This window comes from Nomascus leucogenys, chromosome 2 (genome assembly GCF_006542625.1).
Source record: "Nomascus leucogenys isolate Asia chromosome 2, Asia_NLE_v1, whole genome shotgun sequence".
Taxonomy (NCBI): Eukaryota; Metazoa; Chordata; class Mammalia; order Primates; family Hylobatidae; genus Nomascus; species Nomascus leucogenys.
In genome coordinates this window covers 90,976,857-90,991,688 of record NC_044382.1, presented here as the reverse complement: position 1 = coordinate 90,991,688, position 14,832 = coordinate 90,976,857, and the positions used below count along the sequence as shown (strand labels likewise).

Genomic DNA, 14,832 nt, shown 5'->3' with positions numbered 1-14,832 from the left:
TTTCCACCTCAGCCTCCCAAGTAGCTGGGAGTACAGGTGCTTGCCACCATGCCTAGCTAATTTTTTTGTATTTTAGTAGAGACGGGGTTTCATCATGTTGGCCAGGCTGGTCTCGAACTCTTGACCTCAGGTGATCCACCAGCCTTGGCCTCCCAAAGTGCTGGGATTATAGGCGTGAGCCACCACACCCTGCCGATACTCTATTTTCAATCCTATCCAAAGTATTCTGAGGTTTTGATCCCAAACTCTTGAGATTAATACTCAGCAATTTGTACTCCTGGCTTTCCTCATTGTCCCCACATTATGGATCTATTACTACTACTATATTACTCTATACCAGCACTTTGAATACCCTTACTTCCACCATCCAACCTGGCCTCCTTCTCATGGAATGCAGTCTCTGCCTTCTCAAAACAGCACCTAACATACAGACTCGAACACTGCTTTGATGACTTTGAAGGAGCAGAAAAACAATACATGAGTTACAAGTTAGGCAGTGATTTGTTTCAGCATATTTTAAAGAGAGGCTAATGAGATTTGTGTTGTGCACACAGTAGGCACTCATGTATATTTTAATAGGTATTTCAAACAGGGCTCATTTTGCCAATAGTAAGCAAAGAGATGTTTTTTCCATATGGCACAAACATTCACCTAAGAAAGCTAAAATACAATCGCTTACAGTTTAATAAAATTAATGTACTTACCTTGTTATTTTCTCTCCCAAGCCTCTGGGTCCATCTAAAATTTCTTGCCTTTTGTATACGTGGCTAAGCAATATTCTGCTTACAATAAACTTTTTGGCTAACTAGCTATCTCTGTAGTTTTACTTCCCATTTCTTTCGCACCTTTCCTTTTAGTACATTTTGAAAACAGGGCTAGATTTTTCAATGAGATTCTATTGCTATCATATGTTCTAATCCAGCATGTGACTTCTATCCTAATTCCCCAAAATGTTTCAAACATTTACATGGCTCAACAAATAATTCTCACTAGATTTCCTCATTATTTGGACTTTTCAGTTTGAATATATTTGTATTAGATAATTTTTCATTATTTTAAAAAATAACTTTCACTGTTTGCTCTTCAAATTCATTTCAATCCCTAGAATCTCTTTTCAATTCACCAAAATTCATGTTATGGTTCATTATCATGACCTTGGCTAGATTTACTGTCTACATAAACATATGTGTAACATAAATATAAATATATGAACTTTCTTAAAGATTCTTTACAATCAATTAAGACTCTAAATTATCTGTCAAATAATTTTCTATTTTCTGCTCACTGTAGTAATTAACTAGAGTCGTTATTGCCCCAGTCTTAAAATACTTCTCTAATCCGCTATTTTTCTTCCTATTCAACAAGCTGCCTTAACCATAACTCCTACCGTACTTGCAATAATACATTTTTCCCTGAAAATATGTTCTTTCCAACTCATTTTCTCTAAGAGGTTATTGTTTTTAAATCGTTATAAAATTAATAACAACAACAATGAAAAAGCCAAATCTCTTTTTTTTTTTTTCAAATTTCATTCTCACCCTTCAATTCCTTTTCTTTCTGTTTTACTCAGGCACAATTTCTAGGAAATCCTTCCTCTGGTCTCATTCACTTCTGCTCAAACTCTTTCACTTTTTCTTTATATCTTCCAACCCCTTCCTATCCATTATCTCTTCCATAATTTGACCTCAACATATCTTTTCAACTATTTCTTCCATAATTCATCCTAAGTTAGCCCCTACTCCAAACTGGTCCTTCACTGTTCTCCAAATATGGTGGGCTCTCTCCAGCCCCCACAGCTTGGCACTCACTCTCCTCCCCTTCTACAATGCTTTTCCTAACCTCTTCAAGAAACCCAACCTGTGGCTGTCCTCTACAAGTTGTTGGACAGAGCTATGGATATTCTACTTTTATTCTTCAGCTTCCTCCAACCCCCATCTTTCCTGTTTTACTGTCATTCTCCTCTATGCACTCCAAAGACGTCCTCTTGTTGCAAACCACAATCCTTTTCCTGCTTGATGATTTATATGCTGCTTTAATTCCAAACTTTCCATTATTCTTTCTTTATCATGGCCTTTATCTTAGTTTGGTTCATGCTGCCTTTGAGAAGGAACTACTCTTTGATTATTTCTTTTGCCCTGTTTCTCCATGAGCATCCTTCAGGCCTACAACAAGTGGACAAATCTTTCACGTGAAATATTTAGGCTACATTTTCAATTCTATACCCTTATTTCCTGGGCCATTAATAGAATGGTCTCCATAAAGGACAGCCATTCCTTTGCTGAATGGAGGAAATGATTCCACTTCTATTCAAATGCAGCCCTGCTGACTAATTAAAGAAATACGTCAAAACAGCTCCCAAGAAGAACCCATATGTCATCCAAAGAATTAAATGTTTTGAAAATAAGAAGAACCACTTGGTCCATTTTTCAATAGAGATTGAGAACAAATGAAAAGAAAGAGATGAATCAGAATTCAAGATGAAATAAATATAGAAATCTCTAGTTAAATGTAAGAAGAAAATATTTAAGCCTAGGCCTCTGGTAAGGCAAAAGGCCATTATGTATGTGCCTAAGGGTTTTACCACCTTTGTAACATTTGCCACTAGCTTTTGATCAAAGCTGAGCCCTCAAAAGGGAAAATGAGACTTAAAAAGGTCAGGGAATAAGAATGGTAGGGAGTGGATAGAAGGCTTTGGCATGATGCAAAAAATTCTTTAATATGGTATGCTTCAAAAACAGTGGGAAAAAAAAGAAAAAAAAAACAGCATGCACTTGAAGATGTCAATGCTTTGTGGGAGTGGATTTACTAAACTATAAGGCACTATTCCAATGTAGGCTATTTATTATTATTCAACAGACATGCAATTACGTCTCACCTTCTGCTGAGTGACAAAGGGTATTAACTGTGTCCCACCACCTCTCCCAAACCTACAATGACAAAAGTAGTTAGAGAAAAACAGAACATTGGGATGGAAGGGCTTATTTCTTCTCTTAAATCCACGTTGCCCACTTGGTAACTGAGCTCCTGTACACCAAAGTAGTAGAAATGAGAGGCAGAAGCAGAATGCTGTCTCAACTTGGCTGTCTGCCTTCAAGAATTAAATGAAAATACGTGTTTATAGAAGTGGAACAGCTGCTTCAGCTAGTTTGGATACCCACTTTTGAGTCCTCAGGATGTTCTATTTTTCTAAGTCCACTACTCCTATAGTCTCTGAAAAGTATCAGACTAAAGAGTAAAGATACATAGATGGTTTGGGTCCTAGGTCTCCTGGAGACAACAGAATTACTTCCTCTTTCAAAACCTGGCATAGCAGTTGAAGTAGGCACCATCACAATGTTTCCATTCTTGGGCTATATTTTTTAAATGGCTAGAAATTCTTCATTATCGTTTCACTTAACAAATACTTGATGCTGTGCCACAGTTGAATAAGCCATATATATATACATACATATATCTTATACATGTATACACACAAAGCCATAAATAAATCTTCTCACTTTGTGGGCACTCAATATCAATTTCCTTCACTCTTGTTTTTACCTTGAAGCTCTATGTTCCAGCATATCATTTTATAGATATAAACAAGTATTTCTGCTATAGTGCAAATTGTGATATAATAGAATATATGATATGATATGACATGACATGACATGGGAGTGACAAGAATAGATGGCATGTTAACTGAGTCTTGGGCTACTAGTAATTGGCCTGGTGGAAACTGGACCATATAAAGAAAAGGAACTCAAAGTCTAAGGGATTTGCATTTCGAGAACCAGAGTAAAGATTTCTTCTGAAATCTAAACAAGTTGATACAAGAAAGGGTAATGTAAATTTAAATGGAAACTATTTATTACTTGTTTTGCTTTTCCTTAAAAAAAATAGGTACAGGGAGAAAATTTAGAGCAAAGCAGAGAAATCAATTTGTACTAACAATCAAATGCAAAAGAAATTATAAATGTCTGTCAAAAATAAGGCTAAGGGAACTATTTTTGAAGCAACAACAACAAAAAAAAAGACCCCTGGGCAAGAAATTTTACAGTCATCCTCTTTCTAGGTCGGAACTCTCTTAGAATGAGACAAAGAAAAATCCGGGCCTGGAATAAGAGGAAGACATTAGGAATCCTTTCACCACACTGACAGAGATGTGTTTAACAAACAGATGAAGGGCCAGAGTAATCAGATATCACAGGAAAAGGTAAGGAGAATAAAAAAGACTGGGGGGGAATAAATGAAAAATTGTGACTCCAGAGTAAAGGTTGATACATTTTAAAAATATCCATGAGGTTAAGTTAGGTGGAAAGAAAAAGTAAATTATTAGAATATGATAAAGGAAAGAAAGAACCATTCTTCATGTTTCTCCACCAGAAAACATTCAGTATGCTGCATAAAAATTAAATTTGATATTTTAATGTACCTGAACAAGCACTAAATGAATTCTGGGCCAAAATAAAATTTTAAATTCCTATTACCCACTCTATAGAACACAAAGCAGTGGTGGTGGGGGGTGAATGCTTCTACATAAAAACAAATGACTTGTTTTGGTTTACCTTTATAAGGCATAAATGGAGGGCATTGTAAAAGTATACGAATAGAAGCCAAGAATCTAATTGTGTTTTTTTAAAAGAATAGAAAATCATGAAGAAAGGATCACAGAAACTACACCAATGTCATTAAAATATAATTGGACTTGCAGGAACAATTACTGTGCTGTACTGTAAGGGGAGCTGTTGGCACATAAGAGCAAAGCACACATATGAGCTCATCAGCCGGCCTTGGCAAGACCCACTTCCAGCTAGAAGCAGTCATGTTTCAACACCTCTGATTCCCTAATGCTGACAAGCTAAACAACTTGTTTTGTCTCTGGGAGCTCTTCTCTGGTGATTAACTGCTTATGGTGAATACTAATTATATGGAAGTACAGTATTGAAGAAGTAATGTCCTATTTCCTCTACCTGCAGCCTCGACTTGTCTCTGAATCTAGAAGGCAGAGCCATTGCAAACCAGAACCAAGAAAGACATTTTCCTCCCCCTGAATAAACAAATATATCTCCTACTTTTTAGTATAGCACAGCTCCCTGACAAGAAAATTCCTTTAACCTCTGGGCTCCAAACCAAATATAATTACCATAAAATGAGTGTTTTAAAGGCTTGTAATAATTATATGGATAAATCCACAGCAAGAGTTTGTGAATTAGTGAACTATCAGTGTCCTCCATCCCCCATGTCCCATGTTGAAAATTTACCCCAAATTGTCAGTTCTTAGGAACTGCACCTCAGATTAAAATCTCACCAGAGACTCTATGAGAATTTCTTCTTGTGTTTTAAATCCTAAGTGCTTGTTAAACTGCCAACACTGCAAAATTAGAGACCATTAAACAATATAACAGCAAGTGATTAAATCTACCAAACACACATTCACAGCTTAAGCTACTTTTTAATTAAAAATAAAATATCATTGGCTAAATTCAGATGTCTTAGCTATCCAGAAAAAAGAAGGCTGTTCAAAATGCACAATGCTGCTGATAAGGCCAGATACAAAAGGAGAAATAGGGCAAGGGGTTGGCTGAACAGGAGGCTCATCTTGGTCCCTGGGCCTGAGTAGCAGCACATCCCAATGCTGACCCGGTTTAGGCAGTGGACTCTAAGCGGGAAGCCATGGATGGCTGTGCTGCAGAGTGAGGACGCCATGTGGCTGCTGATTAAATAAGCTTTATTAGCTAAGGCCTCCAAGGAGACAGGGTATTCCACCTTCTTGGCAGGGGAATGAGTTGAGTAACAGCATCACAGGAAGCTAAGGCATTGGAGATGTATAGATGGCTGAAGGAAATGTTAGTGCTATTTTTAAATACAGCTTAAGCTAATTGATAAACATTTCTTAAAATAATTATTAGCTTTTGGGGAAGGAGGCACGGGGCTTCTGAGTTAATTGGATCATCTGAGATTAAAATAAATTTTTACTGTAAAGTTAGAAGTAAGTAAACATTGTAGCTTTAAGTTGTTCCTACTTGTTTAAAGTAAAGAAAAGAAAAAGGGCCAGGGGGCTTAGTCAACTTCAGGCAAAAGGCCAAGAATCTGAAGATCAGACTTAAGACTGAGATGATATCATTCACACTGAAGTCTTGATACCCTTTCTGAAGCATGAGAAAATTTACTGGTAAAACCTTACCTCACCCACAGTTTTCTTATTTTTAACTCTATTTTTTTTCCTCTGGAGAATAATTTTCCAAATATGCTTTTTGCTTTATATGTAAATGTTATAAATTTACTTTTAGCTTCAGACATGGTCTTACCTAAAAAGCTTGCCCTAAAGTAAAGTACAGGCACTTGGTAGCTACAGGAATATAAGACATGATACTCATATTTAATCACTTCAGACGCTGCTGCAGTTTCAGTCACTTCACAATCATCCAAGGGTAGCTCGAAAGCCTCCTGAAAAAAAGCAAAAACAAAACGAAAACGGGTTTCTTAATAAGAAAAGTACTAACATGGAGAGGAAAAGAGGAGATTTTCTTCTTTCAAAATAACAGTTAAATAAATATAAGGCTATGAGGCAAGGAAAAGGGAGTTTCCCATATTAATGTTTAACATTTGAGTCCTGGGTAAATAGTAAAACCAGAAAACATTAGCATTAAGTAATTCCAGATTGTTTTTGAGACACAAAGAGGCTCTGGATAAAGAAAAAGAAAGGAAAAAAAAATCCGAAAAGATCTATTGCCTGAAAAATCTTTACTGTACAATTTTAGCAACAAGATGATGGCTATACAAGCTACCTTCTTCCCTACCTGTGAAAGCTAAAAACATCCTAACAATTGAACAAGAGGCTGTGAAATGTCCCTAAAGATTCTATTGTACTTGCCAAAAGATGATTCATTGTGTACTGAACAATTCCCAGTTCCATTTTGAATAAGAAAGTTATTTTGCAAGAGGTTGAATTTGTTAGGTATATTTCAAAACCTGAGATGATTCTGTTTTCTTCATTATTGTGCTATCTTTGGTATATTTCTACAATAAATCTTGATTTATAATAGAGTAGATGGCAAATATTAATGTCAACTTGAACAGAGTTTTGTAAGCAGAGATGATGATAGTCATCTCACTTCTTACCTGATCATTTTTTACTGGTTGATTTTTGTGTGTGGGGCTTTTAAAAGAATGTATCTTACTGTTTAGAAGCAATTAATTGGACATGTTGAGTCAGAGTCTGGTTCCATCCACATTCACTTATTTATTGGGGTTGAAGAATTTTCCTTTGAAATTAAATTAGTACTAGAAGGAATGAAGCAGGTTGGTTTAGCTCATTTCTACCTCTCAGTAAAACAGTAACAACAATGAACAATCAGAAATAACTAAGGAAAGATTTCATACTTTATCAATATGAAATAAGGTTTCCTGTGGAGATAAGCAAAGCCCCAGACTACTTTCAAGATCTGTATCTCCTTTACAGATAATTCTGTAATTCCCTACTCACAGTCAGTTCACTGGGGAGATATTACAATGGATAAATCACAACTGGAGATGTTTACAAAATATTTTTCACTAAACTCCAGTAAACACCATCAATTAAACACAATAAAATAACCAGAAAGAAATCATGGAAATAAATATGCCAGATACAGAAAATTAATACAGTAGCAAGAAAAAGATTTTTCTATTTTGTTTTGTTTTTTAATTTTCACTAGGCATAGGTATCTGTACCTTCTATTACATCAATTCTTTTAACCAAATTCTTTCTTTTTGGTCAATAATTGTGTTGCTTAGCATTCATAATTTCCTTTCTTTCTTAATATTATAAAATAATTCTATCTTGGTGGTAAAAATTACAAATATTGCACAAGTACATAAAAGAAAAAATGAAATTCCCCTCATCTCAGCACTCCTATACCTCAGGTTTGTAACCATCGTTAACAGGCCAGAGTGTATTTTTTTTAGACTTTTTGATTTTTGGCACACAAACGCATATACACACATAGACACATACACACCTCCTCCCCACCCCCGCCCCTGCTTAGATCCTGCTATATATACATATGCTCCTAGAGTGGATATTTTCACTCATGGGCATCCTGCCACGAGCTGCCAAGTCACTGCTATAGATTTAGTGCCTTTTAATGCCTTCTCTATATTTCACTTCATGACCACACCATAGTTGTTGTTGTTGTTTTTAACATTTCCATATTGCTAGATATTTTAGGTTGATTATAGTTTTCTGCTACTTACAAATAAGACTGCAATGAATATCACAGCACATATACCCTTGCACACCTCTATTTTTTCTATGGTGCAGATTCCTAAGGGTGGAATCACTGTATCAAAGGGTATGAGCATTTTAAATTTCAAGAGATGCTGAATCTCAGAAATTCCATCCTCAGAAAAAGGCTGTATCAATTTATATTCCCAGCAAAAATGTCTGAGAATGCTCTTTTCCTATATCCAATAAATACTGAATATTGTTTTTAATTTTTGCCTGTTGATGAATTTTTAAGTATCAATTTCTTATTGTTTTAATTTCTAGTTTCTTGGTTACTTACTAGTGAAGGTGAGCAGCTATTCATATGTTTACTGGTAATTTGTATTCTCCCATGATTTGCTTGTTTTTATTCTTTACCTATTTTCTGATTCTTTGCATTTTTCTTATTGAATTATATAAACTCTTTGTATATCGGAAATAATAACTTACTATTAGAGATAAATATATATGTCTGCACCATAGAAAAATAGGTGTGCAAGGATATGTGTGAAATATATACATATATACACACATATATATAAAACACTCTCTCTGTTTTCTTTCAACTGTTTGTTGTACTTTTTTATCACAAAGGGTTTTTTTTTTACTTTTATGTAGTCAAATCTGTACATTTTCTGTTTATAGCTTCTGAGTTACATGTCTTCATCAGAAGGCTTCCTGCTGTACCCCACCTCACTCTTACAAATTATAAAGATGTTAAATTCCGTTACTATATACACACGTTTTAAAATTAAAATTTAGATCATTAATCCAACTGATTTTTGTTTTGTATATAGTGGGAGGTAAGAAATTTTCCTAGATGATTTCAATAGTTCATCTTTTTTCCATTGATTTTAAATGTCACCATACCTCTGTGTCTGTGTGTGTGTGTGTGTGTGTGTGTGTGTGTGTGTGTTTATTCTCTAATCTTCTCTATTGAGCTATTTGTGTGTGTGTGTGTGTTTATTCTCTAATCTTCTCTATCGAGCTATTTGTGTGTGTGTGTGTGTGTGTGTATGTGTGTGTGTGTGTGTGTGTGTGTGTGTGTTTATTCTCTAATCTTCTCTATTGAGCTATTTCTCCTCTTAGGCCATCACTGTGCAATTCTTAAGTGCATACTGAATCGAAGGATTTGGACCATTAATTTCTACAGAAAAGTGCAGAAATAGGCTGCCTGAGACCCAGTGCTGCTACTAAAGATACAATTTTTAGAAAAAATATCCTTCACCCAAACTCGAACTAAGCACTCAGGAATGTGCTGGGGTTGACAGCAGGTATGTGAAACTGGTGATCAATTAGGTATAGATCCATATTCTCTGGAACAGGTAGGAGGCTCAAGAAATAAGAGGGAGGGGACAGAACAAGCTTCTTGAAAATCCTGTTAGAAGTCTCACTCCAGTCACTGTTCTCACTGGCAGCTGAGTGCCTTTGTGGGTTGTGAAGGCCAGGGGTATTTGTCCTCTAATTAGGACTGCTACTATGTCGCCCAGTGTTGCTCTGGGCAGTTGTCTACGTGCAGTGACATTTTTGCATGCTTTACTCATATTAGATGAATTTGAATCCTTGGTTTGTGTCTGCTAGGATCTTTCCATCATTTGTGGTCACCTTTATGATGCCCATGAAAATATCATTCCTTGAAGTCATGCAATTTGTAAATCTCAGACTTCTACACATTTTCTGCTTCTCTTTCCAGTTAAAAGTGCCAGATGGTTTTAGAACTTCAAGACTAAAGTTCTTGTCTTACTCATTTTTGTATTCCTGGAGATTCTAGTACAGAGCTGAGAACCCTAGTAAGCAACATTTTCTATTTCAGTCTGAAGATCTGTTTCCTCCTATGTAAGTATAACAAACTTCATAGGTAATTTACCAGCAATCTCACACCACCCTAACGACTAAAAAGAAGTAAATGGAGGAGTAAAGATGCAAAATATCACCAGAGAGGATATACCAATGGCAAATAAGCACATAAAGAAGATATTCAATATCCTTAGCCATCAGGGAAATATAAATTAAAACTATAATGAGATATCACTAAACATCGGTCAGAATGGCTAAAATAAACAAAATAGTGGACACCACCAAATGTTGGTGAAGATACAGAGAAACTAGATCATACATTGCTGGTTGGAATATAAAACAGTGTATAGCCTCTCTGGAAAACCATAGGACAGTTTCTCATAGAAGTAAACATATAGGCCAGGCGCGGTGGCTCACGCCTGTAATCCCAGCACTTTGGGAGGCCGAGGCAGGCAGATCAGGAGGTCAGGAGATTGAGACCATCCTGGCTAACACAGTGAAACTCCGCCTCTACTAAAAATACAAAAAAAATTAGCCGGGCGAGGTGGTGGGCGCCTGTAGTCCCAGCTACTCGGGAGGCTGAGGCAGGAGAATGGTGTGAACCCGGGAGGCGGAGCTTTCAGTGAGCCGAGATGGCGCCACTGCACTCTAGCCTGGGCGACAGCGAGACTCTGTCTCAAAAAAAAAAAAAAGAAGTAAACATATAATTACCACACAACCTACCAACTGCACTCGAGGATTTATCCCAGAGCGTTGAAAAACCTGTGCATGAATGTTCATAGCAGCTTTATTCAGAATAGGCAAAAAATTGAAACAATGAGGTGTCCTTCAACAGGTCATGGTTAAACAGACTGTGGTACATCCATACCATACTATTTAGGAATAAAAAGGAACAAACAATTGATATACACAACAACCTGGATGAATCTCCAGGGGATTATGCTAAGTGATAAAAGTCAATCTCCAAAAGTTATATACTGTATGATTCCACTTATATAACATTTTTGAAGTGACAACACTTTTGAAGTGAAAAACAGCAGATTAGTGTTGGGGGACTGGAGCGCAGAGAGCTAGTTATAAAATGGCAACATGAGATATCTTTGTGGTGATGGAACTATTCTGTATCTTGACCATGGTGGTGGATATGTAAGCCTACCCATGTGATAAAACTGTACAGAACCAAATACACACACACAGACACACACAATGAGTACAAGTAAAACTGGGGAAATCTGAATAAGGTCAGTGGATTATATCAATGTCAACATCCTGATTCTGATATTATACTATAGTTTTAAAAGAAGTTACTACTGGGGTATATTGGATAAAGGGTAGATGGGATTGTTATTTCTTATTACTAAATGTGAACCTATAGTTATCTCAAAAAATTTCAATTAAAAAATGGAAAGCATAGAAACAGTGAGGCAATTTGAGGCTTGTTAAAAACTAAATAAAATTTTTAAGACCTCAAGGTGCTAATAATACAAATGACAGAGGGATCATGTTAATAAAGAGAGCCTAATGTCTGGGATTTCTTTGAAAATAATACAGGAGAGGGGTAAGTGGATGGAAGTATAGAAGGAGCATGACTGGCATGGAGTGGTGATTGCTGAGATTGTTAGATGGGTCCCTGGGTGTTCATTATACTGTTCTATCTACTTTAAGGAGTATTTTAAAGTATTTAAAATAAAAAATTAAGATAAAAAAGTTTCTGATACCATGTTACAGAACACAGAATGAAGAGAATTCTAATAGTGAAAGAAACATGAATCATTCCACCTAGTCCAACACGCTCATCTTGCAGATACAAACAACAATACACTTCTCGTTGGTGCCTTACCCAATGCCACCTAGTTCCCACTTATCCAGAGTTTCACTTTCTACAGTTTCCAATTACCCATGATCAACCATGGTCTGAAAATATTAAGTGAAAAATTCCAGAAATAAAAAATTAATAAATTTTAAATTGTGCACCGTTCAGAGTACTGTGATGAAATCTCCTGCCATCCCACCTTCCTGGGACATGAATCGTCCTTTGTCCAGAGTATCCATGCTGTAGACACTACCAGCTCATTAGTCACTTAGCAGCAATCTGGGTTTTCAGATCTACTGTTGTGGTATCACAGTGCTTATGTTCAAGTAACCCCTATTTTACGTAATAATGGCCCCAAGGCACAAGGGTAGTGATAACGGCAATTTGGATATGCCAAAAAGAAGCTGTTAATCTCTTACTGTGCTCATTATAAATGAGACTTTATCACAGCGATGTGTAGGAAAAAACATAGTATATATAGGGCTCGGTATTATCTATGGTTTCAGGCATCCACTGAAATATCTCCCACACCAATAAGGGGGGACTACTACAGTTAGGGGTACAGGAAGGCCTACAACCCTTATCTACTGACACTGAAACCACTGCTCTTTGTACTGTAGTACACCATTTAACTGTTACTATGCTTCATTTGGACTGATGTTCTGAACATCATAATCGTAACACTTTGAGTTAGTTTGTTAATATTTTTATTATTTTTCTTTTATTATGTGACTTTTAAAGGATTTGGGTATACAGTGAGCCCTAGGTATACACAGGGGATTGGCTCCAGAACCCCCCCACCCCAAGGATACCAAAATTCACAGACGTTCAAGTTCCTTATATAAAATGGCATAGTATTTGCATATAATCTGCACATATCCTCCCACACTTTAAATTATCTCTATATTACTTATCATACCTAATACAATGTAAATGCTATGTAAATAGCTATACTATATTGCTCAGAGAATAATGGCAGGAAAAAAGGTCTATACATGCTCAGTTCAGATGCAACCACTATAGTCCTAACTACAGTTTTGATCCTGGTTGTCTAAATCCATGGATACGGAACTCACAGATGGGGGGGGGGGGCAGCTGTATTTCATTTGATATTAAGAGTAATTGAAAAAAGAAGTCACAATATATTGATTTTTCTCAAAATGTTGCTATTTCATGAAGATATGTGTATTTAGAAAATTACATTCATTCAAGAGCTAAAAGATTAAATGGTTCACATTAATTATAGAAACCTTGATTTTATTGAATTCAATTAACAATAAGTTGACAGTGATCTCTCATTTAGAAAATCTGATACTAATTAAGCTTTACAACTAAATCCCATTAAATAGGGATCATGCTGAAGACACTTTGCAGATATTTTATTGAAAGCAAACCCAAATAGTGTATTGGGCCTTGGAAATGAGATCCATATCTCTAGCCTACAGGGAAGGAAGAAAAACTTTTCTCCTATCACTAATAATCTGTATTACTATTACTGAGCAAACATAAGTAATGAGCTTTATTCATAACATCCCTTGAGGAAAAGATAGTTGATTCGTTTGTTTTCTACCAGTCAGGTCTTTAGTTCAAACCTAACATCACTGGTTCAAAAACAGTCCTTAGCTCTATTCAAGACTGGACACAGAAACCATCTCATCACAATGGAAAGATGCGATTTAATAAACTCTTCATTTGCTGATTTTCCTGAGCCAACGGCCATTTAATATTTTCAGAAGTGATAACGATTGATGAAGCCTTCTGACAAACCATTGAAAAATCAATTCCTCAAGAAATAAAGAATTTTAATTATTAAAACATTTAAAGTGAATTATAAAAATAATCTGTGGGACTTTAAGTAATCAGCTCTTGTTTTGTTTGTTTCAAGGCTCATTATCATACAGTGGAGTGGTCTTTTCACTATCTTAATTCCCAGAATGACTTTTTCCACAATCCCTGTGACTTCTGAGTAAGTGACTGTCACAAGAACCTTTGCAAGCAACGTAATTCTTTTAGCAACTGTAAATGTTGTATGTGGTACATATCAGCGGGTTCAACATATGTCTAACAGCATCCAAGGCAACACCGAAACAAAAAAGGGTGATTAAAAGATGATCCCAAGGATAATATCTTAGTGAGGCTCTCCCCTTCCAGTAATACTATCACTACTACTACTGGTTTTTTTTTAAAAGGGGATAAAAAGGTGCCATTCTTTACTCTCCCTGCTACATCAACCAAAGTGAATTAGCAGCAGCATGGCCAATGTGGGTTCCCACTGAGAGGAAGAATCTGTTTCCTGTGCAGGATTAAATCCTCTTCTCCAGGCTGGCATGCTCAAGGGCAAGGCAGGAGGGAGGGGATGCAGAAACCCGCCACAGCACATCTGGCAGTTTTCTGGATGTTTACAGCTGGCTCCACTGTGCTTCCTAGACCCTGTTTCTTTTAAGACTGCATAGGAAACAGCAAGACAGCTAGTGCCTGCAGCTGGGAAGCTAGCAAACACACCAAGTAAAAGGTGGAACTGTGGAAGAGGCTATCTCTTAGAGTCCATGCTAGAAAACACAGGTTCTTTGGCAGGAGGAAATAGTAATAATGCTTAATCGCACTTATCACTTATTTCTAAAAAAAAAAGTAAAAGAATTAGCAGAATAATGGATTTGAAAATCAGAAATTATTTATGTAAAACATGACAAACTAGAGGAAGAGGGGAAAATTTTGACCTCTTGCAAGATTCTCAAGCTTCAGAAGTCGGTCAAGTGTGCTTCTCTTCAGAGTTACCCTTTACATGTGACATAAGAAAGGCCAGCATCAACTGTAACAGTTTACAGTTTTTCTAAGCCTATTGATGTACATCATGTAATTTGTTCCTCTGCTCTAGGAGGAAGGCCCAAGGCCTCCAGCGAGTAAGAAACTGAGCCAGGGCACAAAACTAAGCCTTCAGGCTCCAAGTCCAGGGTTCTTTCCAGCCTGCAAAGACCATCAGATTCTTGGGGGTGGG

General features: G+C 36.5%; 1 protein-coding gene across 5 annotated transcripts in view; it reads right to left on the bottom strand.

Annotated features, from left to right (window-relative positions):
- ATG10 (autophagy related 10) overlaps positions 1–14,832 on the bottom strand; it is a 416,286-nt gene that overhangs the window by 96,348 nt on the left and 305,106 nt on the right. For all 5 annotated transcript variants that reach the window (XM_030800849.1, XM_030800857.1, XM_030800841.1 and 2 more), the window contains exon 4: positions 6,291–6,429. In XM_030800849.1, coding sequence (XP_030656709.1) covers positions 6,291–6,429 — 139 coding nt within the window. The remainder of the gene's footprint in view (positions 1–6,290; positions 6,430–14,832) is intronic.